The sequence below is a fragment of the Pteropus medius genome, unplaced genomic scaffold (assembly GCF_902729225.1).
Source record: "Pteropus medius unplaced genomic scaffold, Ma_sr-lr_union100, whole genome shotgun sequence".
NCBI lineage: Eukaryota > Metazoa > Chordata > Mammalia > Chiroptera > Pteropodidae > Pteropus > Pteropus medius.
The window spans coordinates 12,179,727-12,196,654 of NW_024342473.1; the positions used below are offsets into that span (position 1 = coordinate 12,179,727).

General features: G+C 39.8%; 1 protein-coding gene and 1 pseudogene across 2 annotated transcripts in view; both read right to left on the reverse strand.

Moving 5' to 3' along the window:
• The window catches only part of DIS3L (DIS3 like exosome 3'-5' exoribonuclease), a 30,345-nt gene extending 18,069 nt beyond the window's left edge, over positions 1 to 12,276 (reverse strand). The window contains exons 1-4 of one of the 2 annotated variants that reach the window (XM_039865254.1): positions 12,060 to 12,276; positions 10,571 to 10,724; positions 2,561 to 2,689; positions 711 to 846 (exon numbers count right to left, since the gene is read on the reverse strand). In XM_039865254.1, coding sequence (XP_039721188.1) covers positions 711 to 846; positions 2,561 to 2,689; positions 10,571 to 10,724; positions 12,060 to 12,198 — 558 coding nt within the window. In that variant the 5' untranslated portion in view covers positions 12,199 to 12,276. Of the gene's footprint in view, positions 1 to 710; positions 847 to 2,560; positions 2,690 to 10,570; positions 10,725 to 12,000 lie in introns of both variants that reach the window. The other variant, XM_039865253.1, reaches the window with a different exon arrangement.
• Positions 8,466 to 8,584, reverse strand: LOC120604781 (uncharacterized; annotated as a pseudogene).
• Positions 12,277 to 16,928: the final 4,652 nt, after the last annotated feature.

The window sequence follows — 16,928 nt, forward strand, 5'->3', positions numbered from 1 at the left end:
AAGTGGAGAAGAGTGAAGAACCGTGGTGAAACAAGACTGGCCTTTAAAACTGTGTTTTGTACGTATTCAAAAGAATAATTTGGGAGGCAGTTAAGCATGGTGGTCAAGAACTTTGGAGCTAGACTATGTTCTAACCCCAATTCCACCACTTTCTACCTGTGTGATGTCGGCAAGTTGTTTAGTCTTTCTGTGCTTTAGTTTCCTTACCAATAAAATAGGGATGATCACATCTATCTCAAAGGTTGTTATAGGAATTAAATGAAATAATACATTTAGAACAGTGCCTAGCATAGATAAATGTTGGCTATTGCTATTAGGTAGAACCATATAAAATCGATATTTTATAGGTTAAAAACAACAGAATATTGGCAATTTTATAAGATTCAACCTATTATCATCATCATTAATACTAACATTGTTATTACTGTAGCTATAAACATGAGTTTACTATCAACAGGGGCTTGTTGGGCTAAAGCCTTGGATACTGTAGGCCTTATAGTCACAGGTAGTTTGCCCAGATTTGCTAAAGTCAAGATTAGTTGGGGAGTAATGAAGACATGGAACTTCTTGAAGTCTTCCTTCAATGTTTATTTTCCCTTTTCTGTATTGCCAAAGGGATCTAAAGTCTTCTGGGAACTACTTAGGAAATACACATACACACACACACACACACACACATGCACTCACAAATACACAACAGCTGGAAATACCTTGAAAGAAATCACAAACACTCCTTCTGTTTCACTTCCATACTGTTGCACTGCCTCTTCATCTTCTGTCACCATAACAATTGGCATCCTATCCTGGCAGTGGTGATAGTACCAAACTGCTGCATTGTATATGCTCCTAGAAGAGCAAAGGGCACATGAGGCTCCAAGGCAGACAAACACAAGCTATGGTTCAGAACTTCACAGCTGGCTTTTTAATCTGCTACTCTTTGGTTTATATAGACAACCATTTATTCATCCAACAGATACTTCCTGAGTACCCATTATAAATATGCCCTGGGTTGGGTACTCTGGGGGATAGAAAGATGAATCAGAAAGTGTTTGACATATCTTCTTCCCTAAGACATCTAACCACCACAGCAACCTTTTTCATTTCTTGATATGGCCTAGAAAACACAAGGCTCTGCCATCTTTTAACAGCTTTTAATTGGAGGGCTGACTGATATACCGCCACAGGGATGACAAGCTGTGCAAGGCTAAAAAAAATGAAGAAACAAGTCTTTGGTTAAGAAAAAAAACTAGTCTGCAAGTAGCTGAAGATCATAATCCAGTAAGGTCTGATATGAAATCACACAAAATATCTCAAAATTTTCCTGAAAAGAATCTGAATTGGAAAATAAGAGTCGAGGTCTGGAGATGTGTGTTCAAGACTGGATTATGTTTCCATTGAAGTATATAAATTTCGACAGTCAACTTGTTTCCCTTCCTGCAAATTAAGATCCTATGTAAGGTTCCTTTAGTTCTAGAACTTAAAAAAATTCTGCTGACATATACTGAGTACCTATCATGTGCGAGGCTGTGTAGTTAGCTAAGTGTGATCATTCTGAGTACTCACATGTGACCCAATAAAGAGAAAGATTTGCTTTTCCCTTCTCATTTTGAGGCCTGTGGGAATTTGGGGGCTGTTATTAAGGACTCACTATGTATGTATCAGTGTTATTTTCCTTTAGAGAATTTAAATATTTAATGGCTATATAAAGAATTACAAGGAAAAAAATGATTTAAATGTTTTATATGGACATTTGAAAGTTTTGCTCTCTACAGAAGTGCTCTAGGCCCACCTCTGACTTTGGCTGCAGCTGGGTGGGCAGTTCCATCCCCCCTCAAGGGCCCACTGAATGGAGTGAACACCCCTGGGGAATGACCCTCAGCTCAGGGAGGACTAACTAAATGCCCTAGCCTCCATCCTTTGAGGTGACTTCTTAGGCACACTCTACACAGCTTCTCAGAGGTTTCCAGCAGGACTTAGCCTGTTTCCCACAGCAGTAACACATTTTTTACTGCGTTCTCTCCTTCTCTGTCCCACTCTCCCCACTTCCTCACTCCTGCTTCTGGGAATCACCTTGAAGTAAACAATCCACACCAAGTCCTAACTTCAGGCTCTGCTTTTAGGTGGATCTAAGCTACCACGAGCTCTTCTTAAAACAGCTCTGCCAGAATGAACTTACCAGTTTCAGTTTAATAAGACTAGTTGGGATATTAGAGCATACTATAACAGAAAAACTGAGATGACTCTGGCTTAAAAGTAGGACCCCGCCCCCCAGCATTAAATTTATGACTTGTGGATCACTGGAATGATCCTGCTAGCCATTAAGGTCTGGGGCAAACTTACTCTGGGTGTCTATTTGTCCCTAATTATAATTTATAAAATCCATCAATTATATATTCAAATGACATATCTAAAATATTAACACATTAAGCATTTCAGTATTAATCATGGTTCCAGAAATAATTGTTGATTTTAGCATATGACTTAGGTCAACTCCCAAATAGCCAATATGGAGACATTATAGATGATGATCATGTGAAAACACAGCAATTCAGTGCCATACCTGGTCTGCCACTTTTCCATGGATTCTCCTCTTTCCCGAGGGAGATAGCAGTACTGCTGGAATTCATTAGCAAAGAGAATGCAATCATGACGTGCATCCTTCAGGAGGTTTCGCAATTTGTTATACTGTCTGTGACACAGAGGAGAAAAATAAATCTAATATAGCAGGTACTCATCTACTGCCAGCTCTTGCTAAGGATCAAAAAAGATGAGGTATTTTAGAGAAAAATGTTGATTATTTAAAACTCAAGAAATACTCATTCAATATTTGGCCTTAGTGTACACAGTACCATTGGGCTGCTGCTTCTCAATTTTGCACGCTAGAACGTGCTTGGGCAGGGACTCCTTAATTAGTTTGTGGATCAATCCAAATTCTTTACTCCCCATTCCCCTTCTGAGACTTCTGGCCATTTATTACATAATTATCTGATGCTGCCCCACATAGTCCCCACTTCAAAGGCTCACAGAGAACACAGAGGCAAGCAGACTCTAGCACTTTATTTTCGTACCTCACTTTGTTCTATAAATGGCATTAGGAATCAGTATATTTTACTTTTTGCTGGCAGCTCTAGAAAAGAACACATAGGGTAAATAAGCTTGGGAATTTATCTCTAAATTTTATTTATGCATTCACTTCATTTGCATGAATGAGAACTAGCTTCATCTGTTAGAGAACAGAGTTCTAAGGTTTCCCACAAAGAGATCTTTCCAATAATGCTAACCAAAGTCACAAATCAAATACAAAGTCTCATATCGGTCAGTTTCTAATAAAGTGCTTTTCAATAGTCTAGGTAATAGGAACTACAGAATAGTCACGGTTTTTTAAAGAAAGCCATCATTTATTTAAAAATGGATTGGTATGAAACTAGATATTAAATTAACACATAAATTATTCAAGGTAGATGACTGGCATTTAATATAATAAAATTTGTGCCTTCCATTCTCACCAACAGCCTGCCACCATGGATTTTTTAAAGATGAGGCTTTTCATTAAAGCAAAGGCAGAACTCTCCAACTTATGCTCTCCAAGTAAATGCTAACTCCATTTTCTGTGTGGTCTCAACACTACATCAGAAACCAAGAAACAATGATTTTATTTTGTTAGTAATTCTAATTCTAATTTTGAGCCATCTTAAAAAGAATCATCAAATAACAGCAACTTGCAAAATTTCCTGATAAACAAAGGGATTCAGATTCCTATCTGTGAATGGCAGCTTTTCTTAACAGAATTCCGCTTGTGCAAACAAAAGCTGCCCTAACCCCAAATGCTTATAACATATTAAACTGGTAATTTCCCCATGTTCACAAAGATACACTTACAATCATTTTTAAAACCTCTTGGAATACACAGAGAAGAGTCTACCTGCTCTGTTAACGGTGGTCATCCCAGCAGAGTGGTGAGGCAAAGACTTTTACCTCCTGCTTTACACACTTCTGTCATGCATGAAGTTTTTAAAACGAGCACTTGTTTGTTAAGTAATAAGAAATATTTTAGAAGAGGCTTCATAAACATCTGTAATTTATTATTCCAGATGAAACACTGAAAAAATACTGCCCATTTTTTTCTGATCTTATCCTCCATAATTTTTGCTCCCTTTATCTACCAATACATTTTATACACCCCTAATAAAGCACCTGAGCTTAGTGCAGTTATTTGTTTACAAATTATCTCCCTTACCAAACATCCTTTATCCAGCAAATGTTTGTTCTATGTTCCAGGCCTTTTGTTCCACTGAATGCCTTCAGGGGCCACCATCTAGACACCCCACTGCTGCTGCTCTTCATCTGCAGCAGTCCTGCTCATGGTGAAAGCACAATAGAACCATCCATTCCCCCAAAAAGTCAAAACCAGAACTACCATATGACCCAGCAATCCCACTCCCAGGTATAGACCCCAATGAATTGAAAGCAGGGTCTCAAAAAGATATTAGTATACATGTTCATAGCAGCATTATTCACAGTAGCCAAAAAGTGGAAGCAACCTAAGTGTTCATCGACAGATGAATGGATAAACAAAATGTGGTGTATACATATCATGGAGTATCATTCGCTTTAAAAAGGAAGTCCTGATATATGTTATAACATGGATTAAGCTTGAAGACATTATACTGAGTGAAATAAGCCAGACACAAAAGGACAAATATTGTATAATTACACTTATGTGAGTATTCCTGAGTAGTCAAATACAGAGACAGAAGTTAGAATGGTGGTTGCCAGGGGATGGGGGAGGGAGGAGTGGAAAGTTAGTATTTAATGGGTGTAGAGTTTCAGTTTGGGAAGATGAAAAAAGTTCTGGAGATTGGCTGCATAAAATGTGAATGTATTCAATGTCACTGAATTGCACATATTTTAAAATGGTAAATTTTACATTATATATATTTTACTACAATTTTTAAAAATATAGCTATGTTAATTGGAAAAACAAAATAAAACAAAAAACAGAACCATCCATTTCAGTGGGATCAGTGCCATTAAAGTAAAAGTACAGGATGTGACAAGAACATGGGAGGAATAGGGAAGGCATCTGGGAGGAGGCAATATCTGAGTCCTGAAGGATGAATGAAAGTTAGCTAGACAAAGGTCCCAAGGGAGGAGAGAGGGGACAGATGTTCAAGACAGCAGACAGTATGGTTCATTTTTGTATCTGCAGGGCTTAACCCACAATAGGTGCTTCAATAAACGTTTTCCAAATGAATAAATGAACTCACAACCCTTTGTGACAACAGTGATCCAAATACAAGATAATGTCTTAGAATAAACATTTGCTAGTCTTCATGCACATCACTGCATTTGTTATTACACCTGTACTTTAGACCTAGGTATTCTCAAATCCCGGCCTCCTCAAATATTGATATCTATAAGCCAGACTCAGGAGGTTTAGCACCAAATGATAGTAATGACAATTCTTCCCAATATTTAGAAAAATATATAACTTAAAAAGAATTTTCTCAATTTTAAGTTTCATTCTCATGTGTTTTCCTTAGACTTTTAGTGTGTGTTTCCATTTGTTAGCTATCTATCAGCCAGATAAAACAAATGAACAAATGGCACAATAATATTAATGGGGAAAGCAGGAAAATAACAGCGAATCACTCTGAATGTGACAGTTGGGTTTTTCTGTAGGCATGTGGGCTTATGGTTATAATTTAATAGTGCACACATACAATACAGTCATATTTTTTGCTAGTCAGAGTTGGTGGTGCAAATGATAGAATTAGATACATGAGTACCCTGTATGGAACCAGCAAGGAACATCATAGTGCCTTGAACAAGTTTGGCCTAAATGATAGAATAATAGTTTCATTTTAAAAATTCAATTTAAAAATTCCAGTCTTAGAGAAAAGCCCTAGTTTTCCTAGACTAGCTTAAGTGTTTTCTAAATCTTTATTACCAAAACATTACAAACAATTTCTTTAGGGAGACAGCTGAATTTACTTTCTTTAGACTTGATTTTTTTTTACTATTTTTAGTCGATGGGTGATCTTATTTACAGATGCAACATCCTTTCTCCCTGCTGACTATACTCTCTGAGGATTCGAAGTAGGCGTCCCACAATCAGAGGGGAAATGAGTTCTGTATTCAATGTTGTGTTTCTTCGACCAGATTTCCCAGAACCCTGGCAGAGTCTTGTAGACTTACTTTCAGAGGTCCTTGAGTTTTCTACAAGAATTTTAAGTTTATGTTTCCATTTATATTAGGCAATACTCTTAAAACATTTCTAATGAAGTATATTTTGGACGAGCTGAATGACCACCTTCTAACTGCAATGCCATCCGGGGTCAGTGACTGCCGTCTTGGAAGCCTTAGACATTTCAAACTCAAAACAACTATCTACCTCCTCCCCGTCAGACCTCTTCCAATGTATTATCCACTTACATAAGCCAGAACCCTTATTGTTATCCTTGACAACACCTTCTCCCTTACCTTAGTTATCTAAATTCATAGATTTTTTAAAAGTAACAGCTTTATTGAGATATAATTCACATACCATAAAATTCACCCTTTTAAATGTACAATTCAATAATTTTTACTACAGTAACAGTTGTTATGTAACCACCACCACCACCACTATCGAATTCCAGAACATTTCATCACCCTCAAAAGAAACATACCCCCACTAAGCAGTCATTCTCCATTTCCCCTGACCCCCAGCCCCTGGCAACCTAACTAATCTTTCTGTCTCTTGGATCTACCTATTCTGGGCATTTCATACAAATGGAATCATACACTATATGACTTTTTTGTGTGGCTGGCTTCTTTTATTTAGAATAGTATTTTCAAGGTTCATCTATGTTGTAGCATGTATTAGTATTTCACTTCTTTTTATGGCTGAATAATATTTCCTTGTATAGATAAATTACATTTTATGTAATCATTATTAGTTGACATTTGGGTTGTTTCCATTTTTTGGCTATTATGAATAGAGCTGCTATGAACATTCATGTACAAGTTTTTGTCTGGACCTGTTTTCAATTCTCTTGGTCACATACTTAGGAAAGTCTATAGATTTTACCTACTAAATAGCTCTTAGAAATGTCTACTTCTATCTCTTAGCTACGACATCTCTAATCTGAACTAAAGCAATAGTCTGGTTTTCTTTTCTTCTTGCATCTTCTAAACAGGCCCAGCAATCTTTTCAAAATAGCAATCTGATGTTATCCCACCCTGCTTAAAACCCTGAGGCCCAGGAGGCCTACTACCATCCAATCCAGGGCCTTCTTCCAGTTCCTTGAGCCAAATTCCCCTCCCCGCGACCTTGCACAGCAGTTTCACCACCTAGAAAGCTTTTCTTTGACTGGTTTACACCTACTCAAACCTTAGAGCTCAGCATAGGCATTACCCTTAGGAAAGCCTTTCCCAGTCTGACTAGTTTGGGTTCTCCTGGAGCCACATGCCTGTACTTCAGTGCATTTTGCCACAGCTGCAGTTCTTCGTCTGTTTGTGTGATTATCTGATTACTACCACCTGTCTCCCCCTCAAACCATGTCTGCTTTTGTTCACTACTGCATCTTCAATGCTAGCAGTTTCTGGCACAGTTTCTCAATAAATATTTGTTAAATTAAAAAAACAAACACCTGAATAAATGAATGAATGTGGTTGACAAGACAGCCTCACAGAGTTATCAAGTAACTCCTCATTAAATAAGCATTTGAGATGGCAGAATGTGTCACTATCCTAAATGATCAAAAACTTGACATTTTCCATACTGTTTTGAACAATACTTATGTGAACATGCCATTTTCTGCATTAATATTATTGACATCAAAACCATATTAAATATAGAACCAGATTAGAGCTATGTCTTTTTATTATTAACCCAACACTGGTAATTTCAATAAAACAATGTGATCTGTCACGTTAACTTAATGTTCTTTGCGGTTTTCTGATTTTGTAGCTTTGTTTATTTAATTTGAAGGTCCGATTTGATTTTAAGGTTGAATTAAAGACTTAAGCATGAGGATTTATACCTAGATTTATATTTAATCATATTTAACAGTACAATAAAACAATTTAATTTAACACTGGGTGTCTGAGAATTTTTTTTCTTTTAGAAAAAAGTTGATAACATTACTCATGCTGAGTAACACTGATGTATTGGATGGGGAGTTAAATCATGTTGGCCTTTTATATACTTTCCAACTATAACATTCTATGATCCCTATCTTATGTTATATATTGAGAAACTGAGACATGTACTGTTGAGACTCTGAAGCTATAGAGAAGGAATTCAGGAGGGGGTGCGGATCAAAGGAGAAAACAAGGCATCCTTATACCAGACACTAGACCAGACCAGATATAGATATATGTATTTTTTTAAAGTGAGGCAACTCTTGGCTGCTGACTTCACAGACTGCAAGGACCTTGTCAGCTTACAATCCCTTATTTTTAATTTTTTTTATGTTTTACACCTACAGCACCAGGTCTTCCTAGGTGGTCTCCCATCCAAGTACTAACCAGGCCCGACCCTGCTTAGCTTCTGAGATCAGACGGGATTGGGCTTATTCAGGGTAGCATGGCTGTAGACCAGACTAGATATTTTTAACTGACAAAGCTTTCCTAAGAATGATGTTCCTAAAAGCATATCAAACAGAATGAATTATTTACTAGCATCTCAAAACTTTCCAAGAAAGAACTGAAAAATAAAACAAAATGTTCCCCAACATTAAATGAAGCAAAACACCACCAGCTTTTGCTAGGCCACATTTGGTTAAACATAAAAGTCAAATGACTCATACTTAACACTTAGGAAGTCCAAATTAATAAAGCAAATCTCCTGGATGTTCTGAATTCAACAGCTATCATTAATTCCAAAGTTAGCTTTCAATATATGACACTTTCTAGGGCTTAGGTCATTTTAGTCATTTAGCTGTTTCAACTTGAATATACCAGGTGATTGCTTAACAGACAAAGCACCAAGTCCCAAACTTGCTGATTCCTTTTTCCTGCCTCTTCTTCATCAATCATGTTCATTATCCCTGCTTTAAAGACCAGTCTCAAACCTAATTCCTTCAGAGAGCTTTCTGGCCTAATTCCCACACCCCATATTTACTTCTGCACTTTGCATACAGTACATATCAAATTATCCTGCATGTATCTAAGCTGTATTGTAATTACCTTCTTGCTTCTTGCATCTAACCCCAATAAAAAAAAAAAACAACAGGTTTGTTGAGAGAGGGACTAAGACTTCTTTTTGTAGGTCCAGAAGGCCTGGCTCAAAAGTAGTATTTACCAAATGGGAAAAATAGGGTGTAATCATATGGGCCTATTTCATAACTCCTCATCTTTTGTTTTTACATTTAGTGTAGAGAAATGGTAAAGCAATAGAAAACCAATAGTTTTTCATCAAGTTAACTACTTTTGAAATGTTCAGGAGAAAAGACATTTAAATTCCAATTCTTTGCTTTTGAATGTCCCAGGAATTGGTTTTTAAAACAATCCTTAATATTAAAAATATTTTGGAAAACAGAAGTTGAAAAGGCTCTGCAGTGTACTAGCAACCTGAATGATAACAACAAATTGATTTTAGTAGCAGAAATTGAAATACGACACCTGGAGCAGCATTTAAACCTGTATGTGTGTAAACATCTATATCTTTGTGTCTGAACAAAATCAACTTCAAGCTCATTTAAAAATATTCTATCTGAAAAACCTACACGCAATCTAGTTAATGCATATATTTTTTGAACTGAGCATATAATAAAAACAACTTATCATTTTCATATACAAATAAACACATTTCATCTTTTACTACCAAGGTCTGAAGAAACCACATTTAAAAAAGAATGAACTCGTAGTTTCTGCTTTTTAAATAACTTGCGGTGGTAAGAGGTGGATGTATAATTCTAATACTGTATGCTGTTTCCATACAGCATGAGTCTTCAAGTTTAAATCATAAATCTTTTCCCGATGAAACAAAACCAATTTTTACGTATTTGTTTAAAAGGTACAAGGCAAGCATTTTAGGCTGATTTCAATCAAAAATCCTTTGTTTAGCAAATACAATTTCTATGGTTGGTAGTAATACTAGTAACCTAAAAATAAAACAAGTTATTTGTAGTTTCATTGAATAAATCACTACAAATACAATTTGTATCCACAATAAAGGAATATTAAATTTAAAAGTAAAGTGCTCTCTTTTTCTCAAAGGAAAAAAATAAGCTTCTGAAATAATATATCTATAAATAAGATTAAATAATATGCATTATCAACAAGAAATAAGCAATAACTCTGCTATAAAATGCAAATCAAAAGCTAAGAATCTTAAATACCCACATATTGGGGACACTGCAGTTTATTGATCTACAGTCAGATCTGTTGGCCAGATGTTGAAGCAGAAATATAAAACAATGTTACTGCATTCCTACTAGCAAAGAGAATACTAAACTGGTTCAAAAAATAGTTTCTGACAGAATAAATTCCTCTCCTTCCCCTGCAATGAGGGACCTTTTTTAAAGTATGGTGAGTGGGGGGAGTCTATGCCATAAATAAATAAATAATGCAAAACAGATACCTCCGGCCTCTTTGATGCTGCACAGCTTGACAAGCCGTTTGCATGAAAATAATTCCCTTTAATTCAGGAAACTCAAGGATCTCGAGGTAATCTTGAACAACTTTCCAATCTGGAATCATGTAATGAGTCACATCACTAGACAAGAGTTTCCCATCTGAAGCATAATTCAAAATGTAAGAGATTAGACACATTTGCCAAACTCGTTTATTATTATTATTTAAATGTCATGGTGCCCCCCTGTGCAAAATAACTTTCCATCTTAACTAAACTGTGAAGTTTTTAAACGACAAGACAGATCTACTTTGGTAGAGGCCCAAAGTTCAGGTAAATTCAGCACCTTCATTTTTCTGAAGCTGTGATAAATAAAACCTCAACGTGGTTTATAGTGTTGCCAGTGGAAGAGATGACTGATCTTTTTTTTTTTTAAGGCAAACAAACACACCTTCAGCACAACCTGAATATTTCTGTGTTAACTCACTGACATACACTCACATTTAAAAGGGGCCCCTTAAAATTTATAGGTATTAACCACTTGTTTCTGTCCAGCAATTTCAAATCGGTTCTGTCTCAAGTTTGTGAACATGCTCAGAAGTCTCCAAGGGCCAGAACTGACTAGAAAAGATGCTCAGTACAAACCAGGGCCCTGGTAGGATTTCCACCCAGCCCATGTCAGGAAGCTCGTCGCACAAGCAGTAACCGAAATGTTCACCTTAACCAGCAATCCTAAACCAAGGTGCGGATTTCAGTAGTCGCTGAAAAGGCCCAGAACACTCATCTCCCACGAGGGGGAAGAGAACCAGTAACCTTCTTCGTTCAATGGGGCACCCTTGCAGCCTGGAAATCAAGTGGGGTAAGGTCTAGTGCACAGCAGTCCTAAATCTAACTTTCCCCTGACCTTCCCAGATAATTCACAAATCCTTTGGATAAATGCCTGAGGCATCCGTGCTGGCAAGTCAGATTAATTTGTGGGGAGCAAAGAAATGTAAAATGAACAACAGCAGTAGCAGCAGCAGCAGCAGCAGCAGCAGCAGGTTTCCGGGCTCCCGCCTCTCACCAAAGGGCCAACGACTAGGATCCTCCTCATTTCACCACCCAGGGCAGAAAGGGGGCAGGTTCCTGCGCCCAGGCCCCTTGGAAAGCCCAAATCACAAGGCCTCTGGGGCCCTGGGGGCGCCTGTCTCTGGGCCTTTTCATTTTATGGGGCGCAGCAGTCGGGGAGGTCCCGTGCGGAGAGCCCCTGACGCAGCGGCCCACGGCGGTCTCCAAGCGGAGACGAAGGTGATGGCGGGGAGCGGTGGAGGCCCGGGTGCCTTGGACTCGGCGCCTCTTTGGCCTCGCGCTGCGCCTCCTGCCGCGCCCTTCCGCCTCACCGGACGCACGACCCCCGCCCCGCCGCCCTCGCTCCCTGGCGTCCAGGGCTCCCCTCGCACCCGGCCTCGGGGCTCCTCGTCCCCGCCCGGGTCGCTCTCGCTCCCTCCTGGGCCCTGACCGTTGCGGCAGGCGGCGGGCTGCGTGCAGAGCGGGCTGTTGCAGGGCACGCTGGGCCGCAGGTAATGCTCCCGCACGATGCGCAGCGTCCGGCCCTGGAAGGTCCTCAGAAGCAGCACCTTCTCCCGCTTCTGCAGCATGGCGGCGGCGCTCGGCTCGGGCAGAGCTCCGGGCCCGCGAGGCCGTCCCGAGCGAGCGGCCAGGAAGTGGCGGGCGCGGCCCGGCGCCGGTGGAGGCGAGGCCGCGGCTTCGGGCCCGCCCCCTCGGCCAGGTCCCGGCCCGGCCCTCCTGGCAGCCGCCCGAACGGGCCTCGGGGCTGAAGGCTGGAGGCAGCCTGCGAGAGGGGTCCTCCTGCGCGGCCGGGCGGCGTCTCCTACCCGGCTTCAGTTTCTCCCTTCCCCACAATCGCCTGGGGACAGGCATGGGGTGGGGGTGGTAAAAGACTTAATGGGAGATAAGATTATACAGGGATGCTAGTGAAAAGTTTTGTGGAGAAAGATTTGGTACAGCTATAAGGGATTATTATGCTTTGTTTTTACTCCCAGGGGCAGGCAGCCATATTAATATGGTTAATCATTAAACATTTTCTCTTCGGTGCTCTTACTGTCCCTGAAAGAGCTACAAGATTCAGCAAATAAGCCAGCAACTCTGCCACGTCAACATTTTTTTCCTTTCAAAAAGTTGTATTTATGCTCGCTTCGGCAGCACATATACTAACAAAAGTTGTATTTTAACCCGTATAAATATGCAAACAGTGTCCGAGACCATGAAAACCCATCCCTTGCTTTGAGGTAAACACTATTTAACCCCAGCTTTATAGCATTTGCAGTCTCTGGCAAAGGAATTTTCTTTTAGACTTGATGGAGACTTACACAGTCTCTTCTGAGAACATATGCCCTTGGTTGGATAGAAGCCACTGTTCTTCCAAGCTCTTAACAAAGACTTTTGAGCCGCACCAGAAGCTTTACATACAAGTGTCACATTTAATTTCCACTAGTGAGTGGAGTCAGGCATTATTATCCCCATTTTACAGGCGATGAAACAGAATTAGGGAGATTAAGTTGCCAGAGTTACCCAGCTATTAAGCGGTAGAATCAATATTCAAGCCAGAATCTGGCTGAATCCAAAGCAGGCTCTTAACTAATTGCCGTGATATTCACAGATGAATAAAATATAGCTCATATCTAAGGAGTTTATAGCCTGCTTGTTGAGCTCTAGTTAGGCAGCTCAACCAGCTGGCTGGGAACATGTGAGCTTCCTATTTTGCTGAAGTGAGCAGAACCAGGGTGTTCTGTTGGATGGATGGCTTTTGCTCAAGGGGGACATATTAAAAAGAGCCATGGTTCCTCACTCATTGTATTTTTATTTCAAGTTATCTGCAGTGAGGGATAATGTGAGTGAGATCTGAGATGGAATTGCACAAGTTAGGAAAACATTACAATGCTGGTCCACAGGACACAGCACTGTGAGGCCCATAAAGCAACCAACAGTGTAGGAGGCCCTCCCTAAATCAGAATGTCAGTGCAAGGCCCTTCTTAATTCAGGTCAGTTCTAGAAATCCCAGAGGACAGGCAAGTAGCAAAATTTGTCCCCAACATAAAAATGCTTCTGACAACTGCCCACAATTCCCTCTAAAGTTCTCCCATTTTAATTTTTCTTTTACTTTTCATTTTATGTCCTTAACATCTCCCTTTGGTGTTTCGTAGCTTTAAACTTTCTCTAAATTGGTACTAATAATTTTTTAAGGAAGAGAGTGTGTCTGGCATTGTATTGAAAATTGATTTTATCAGTATTTAAAATAATTCAAGGCCCATCAAGCACTTCCTTTGCTTGCATTGAGGTAATGATGTATGATTTATGTTCTTAAAAGCATGGTCCCTTAGTTCTTGCAACCGATGATCTAAAATGGACGAGAATGCCTTTTTGTTGGTTTGTTCACCAACATTCTGATGCCTCTTGCCTGAGAAAAAGGTTTCTATGTCAGAATAAACTAGGTTATGTTGCAGTAATATACAACTTCAAAAATCCTAGGGACTCAAAACAACATGTTGTATAGGTTCCTAGAGGCTCCACTCTGTTTTGTCCTTCTCCAGGACCAAGGCTGATGGAGCCAGTTCTCTCTAGAATACTGTTTGCTGTTTATTGGCAGAGGGACAAGAGCTCTCTAGACAGCCTTACCCCAGCAATTAAAAGGTCAGTCTGGAAGCGATATATGTCACTTCTGCCTATTGGCCTGAACTAGTCACATGACCACACACTCAAAGGCAGAGTGATGAAACCTTTTGGTGAGCAGCATTAGTGATTACCCGAGTGCCCCCAACTCACACCCCTTAGTCTGCTCTGCCATCACCTTAACCCTTGTGTCTGTGACTACTCCAGCTCAGCCCACTATCATCTCTGCTTGGGCATTCTACTGCTCGCCTCTTTTTACATTCTCACACTCCTCCCCAGTAGCCAGTGAGCCAAGCATGCATCACCATATCATCTTTAATCTTTATCACAATCCTTCAAGTAAATATGTGGGTTTTTGTGGCAGAGAGTGTCACCGAATCCATGTCCTCGTCTCTGGACACACAGATGAACTACATTTCCCAGCCTCCCTTGCATATAGATAGGTGTGGCTACCAAATGTAATGGCACCATTTCCAAGACTGCCCCATAAAAACCTCCCATGAGCACTCCTCTTTTCTGTTCCACCAGCTAGATGTCAAATCCCAGGGGATCTTGGAAGCCAGCACTGAAGACAACAGGCCCTCTTCTGCGCCATCAGCATGGGTCCCAGAAGGACTATGCGGAGCAGAGCCCTGCCATCCCCCCCACCCAGGAGCATCCACAAGAGATTATTGTAAGGGAGAAATAAACTCTTGTTATAGCAGCTGGAATTAGCCTAGCTAATTCACATCTACTTTACAAAGGAAATTGAAGACTGAAGAGTTGCCTATTTGTTAAAAAAATTAAAATGCTCATTAGATATTAAATGTCTTGACGAAGCTGCTCAAGGATTGTACAGCAGTTCTAAAGTATACAGTCCTCTAGGCAGTGGGAGAACAGCAGTGGTCTTTAGTGTTCTGGTTTGGTCTGGCTTATGGTGCCACAGCAGTGCCACACTGGGAAGGATGCTTGGTGGCTTGCTTTTCTTTTCAGTTTTCCCTTTCCTTGTCTGTCCAAGTGCAGATGGACAGCCAGTGCCTAGGCAGCAGAACGCTGTGACAGCTTTCAGTACTCTGTTGCTGGTGGAAATAACGATGGTGGCTCGGTTTCCCTGGTGCATGACTGCAGTCCTCTTCAGGCTGAGCACCAGCGTGCTTACACTGCAGGAGTCTGTAGCATGCAAGCCTTTTGCGGATGCGCTCTGGGAGTGCAGACATCAGCAACCACTGGATTATAATCAAAAGGTCTCATCAAAAGGTTAGTTTGGAGAGGATGGGGCATCCTTACAAAGGGTTAAGAGGACAGGGAGGTTAAATGTATAAAAGCAATTCTGAAAGATGAGCTCCAGGGGCTAGAATGGATTACTGAAGCAGGGTTTGAAATATTCTGTCTTGATTTATCTATTTTACAATAGTACAACATGCTTGTTGCAACACATTCCAACAATACTGAAATGTGCCGAATAAAAACGTTGAAGTTCTGCTTGCATCTAAAGTCTACTTCTCCTTAGTAATTTACCATCGTTGATAGCTGGTATGCATCCTAGGTGTCTTTAAATATAACCCCAAATTTGCAACTTTTCAAAGAGCTTGCCAATCTATGCAGTATCAGCTAATTACAGCTAAAACGCTTTTCTTGTGTTTTCTTAGTTAAGCCTCAAAACAATGCCTTGACTGTGGTACTGCTACCACCTGCATTTTACAGGTGAAGAAACTGAAGTACGAAAGAATTGAGACACAGGCCATACACTGATGGTATGATAAAGCCAGACTTGGACTCCATGCAGTTTGGTACAGAGCGCAGGCAGTAATGACTTGGCCATCCCACCTTTCAGCTAGCAAATGGTGAGTTATAGAATGGAGTGCATTCTATACAGTGGACCATGGATGAGCCCCGTCATTTTAGGGTTAAGGAACTGGAGATAGTGCTACTCAAATATTGACCCTTCTACTTTCTTAACTTCCCTGAGCCTTAGTGATTTCAACTATAAAATATAGTTAGCTAGATATTGCTGTATTAACGAGTTGATGATTCTAAAGTGTCGTGTAAGTGTCTAAAATTATCTCATTTATCTGAAGAATCAGGTTACTTTCAGTTGTGCTCCATCTCAGTGGAAGAGTCATTGGAGGACAAATGGCTGCTGAGATTGTGCTGCTACTTGTATTTGGGATAATTTAATTTCCTATATGTTTAAAGGCTGTTAATCCTTCATTTTTACTTTTCCCAGCAGATATAATGGCTCCCTTTTGGCTTTCTAAACACTCTATGAATCCCCATAATCCATTTTGCAATGATTATTCTGAAATATTCTACGTAACTCTTTCTAAATTTTAAAGAGAAAATTATTTTGTACTTACCAATTTATATCTCAGCAAGATTTTTACTGTACTGTTGACCTACCAATAATTTTGTCCTTCTACCACTAAAGGGCGCTGTTCATTGTTTTTTTTTTGTATTGTGGGGAAAGGTGCTGGCGGGGGAAAGTGCTTCTTCTGAAGTCCCTTCTGTGTTTGAATAGTTGAAATGTGGCCCTTTACATACTACCAATAAAATGCATCCAATTATTTGAGACAAAAAAAAACAAACAAAAAACCTTAGTATTAAACAATATGTTTATCCAAGGAGCTCAGTTTCAGATGCTCCAAAATTAATTAGAAACTAAGCTTCATTGATTAATACTGAAGAGAAAAAGAAAATCCTTTAAGTCTTGACTGGAAGA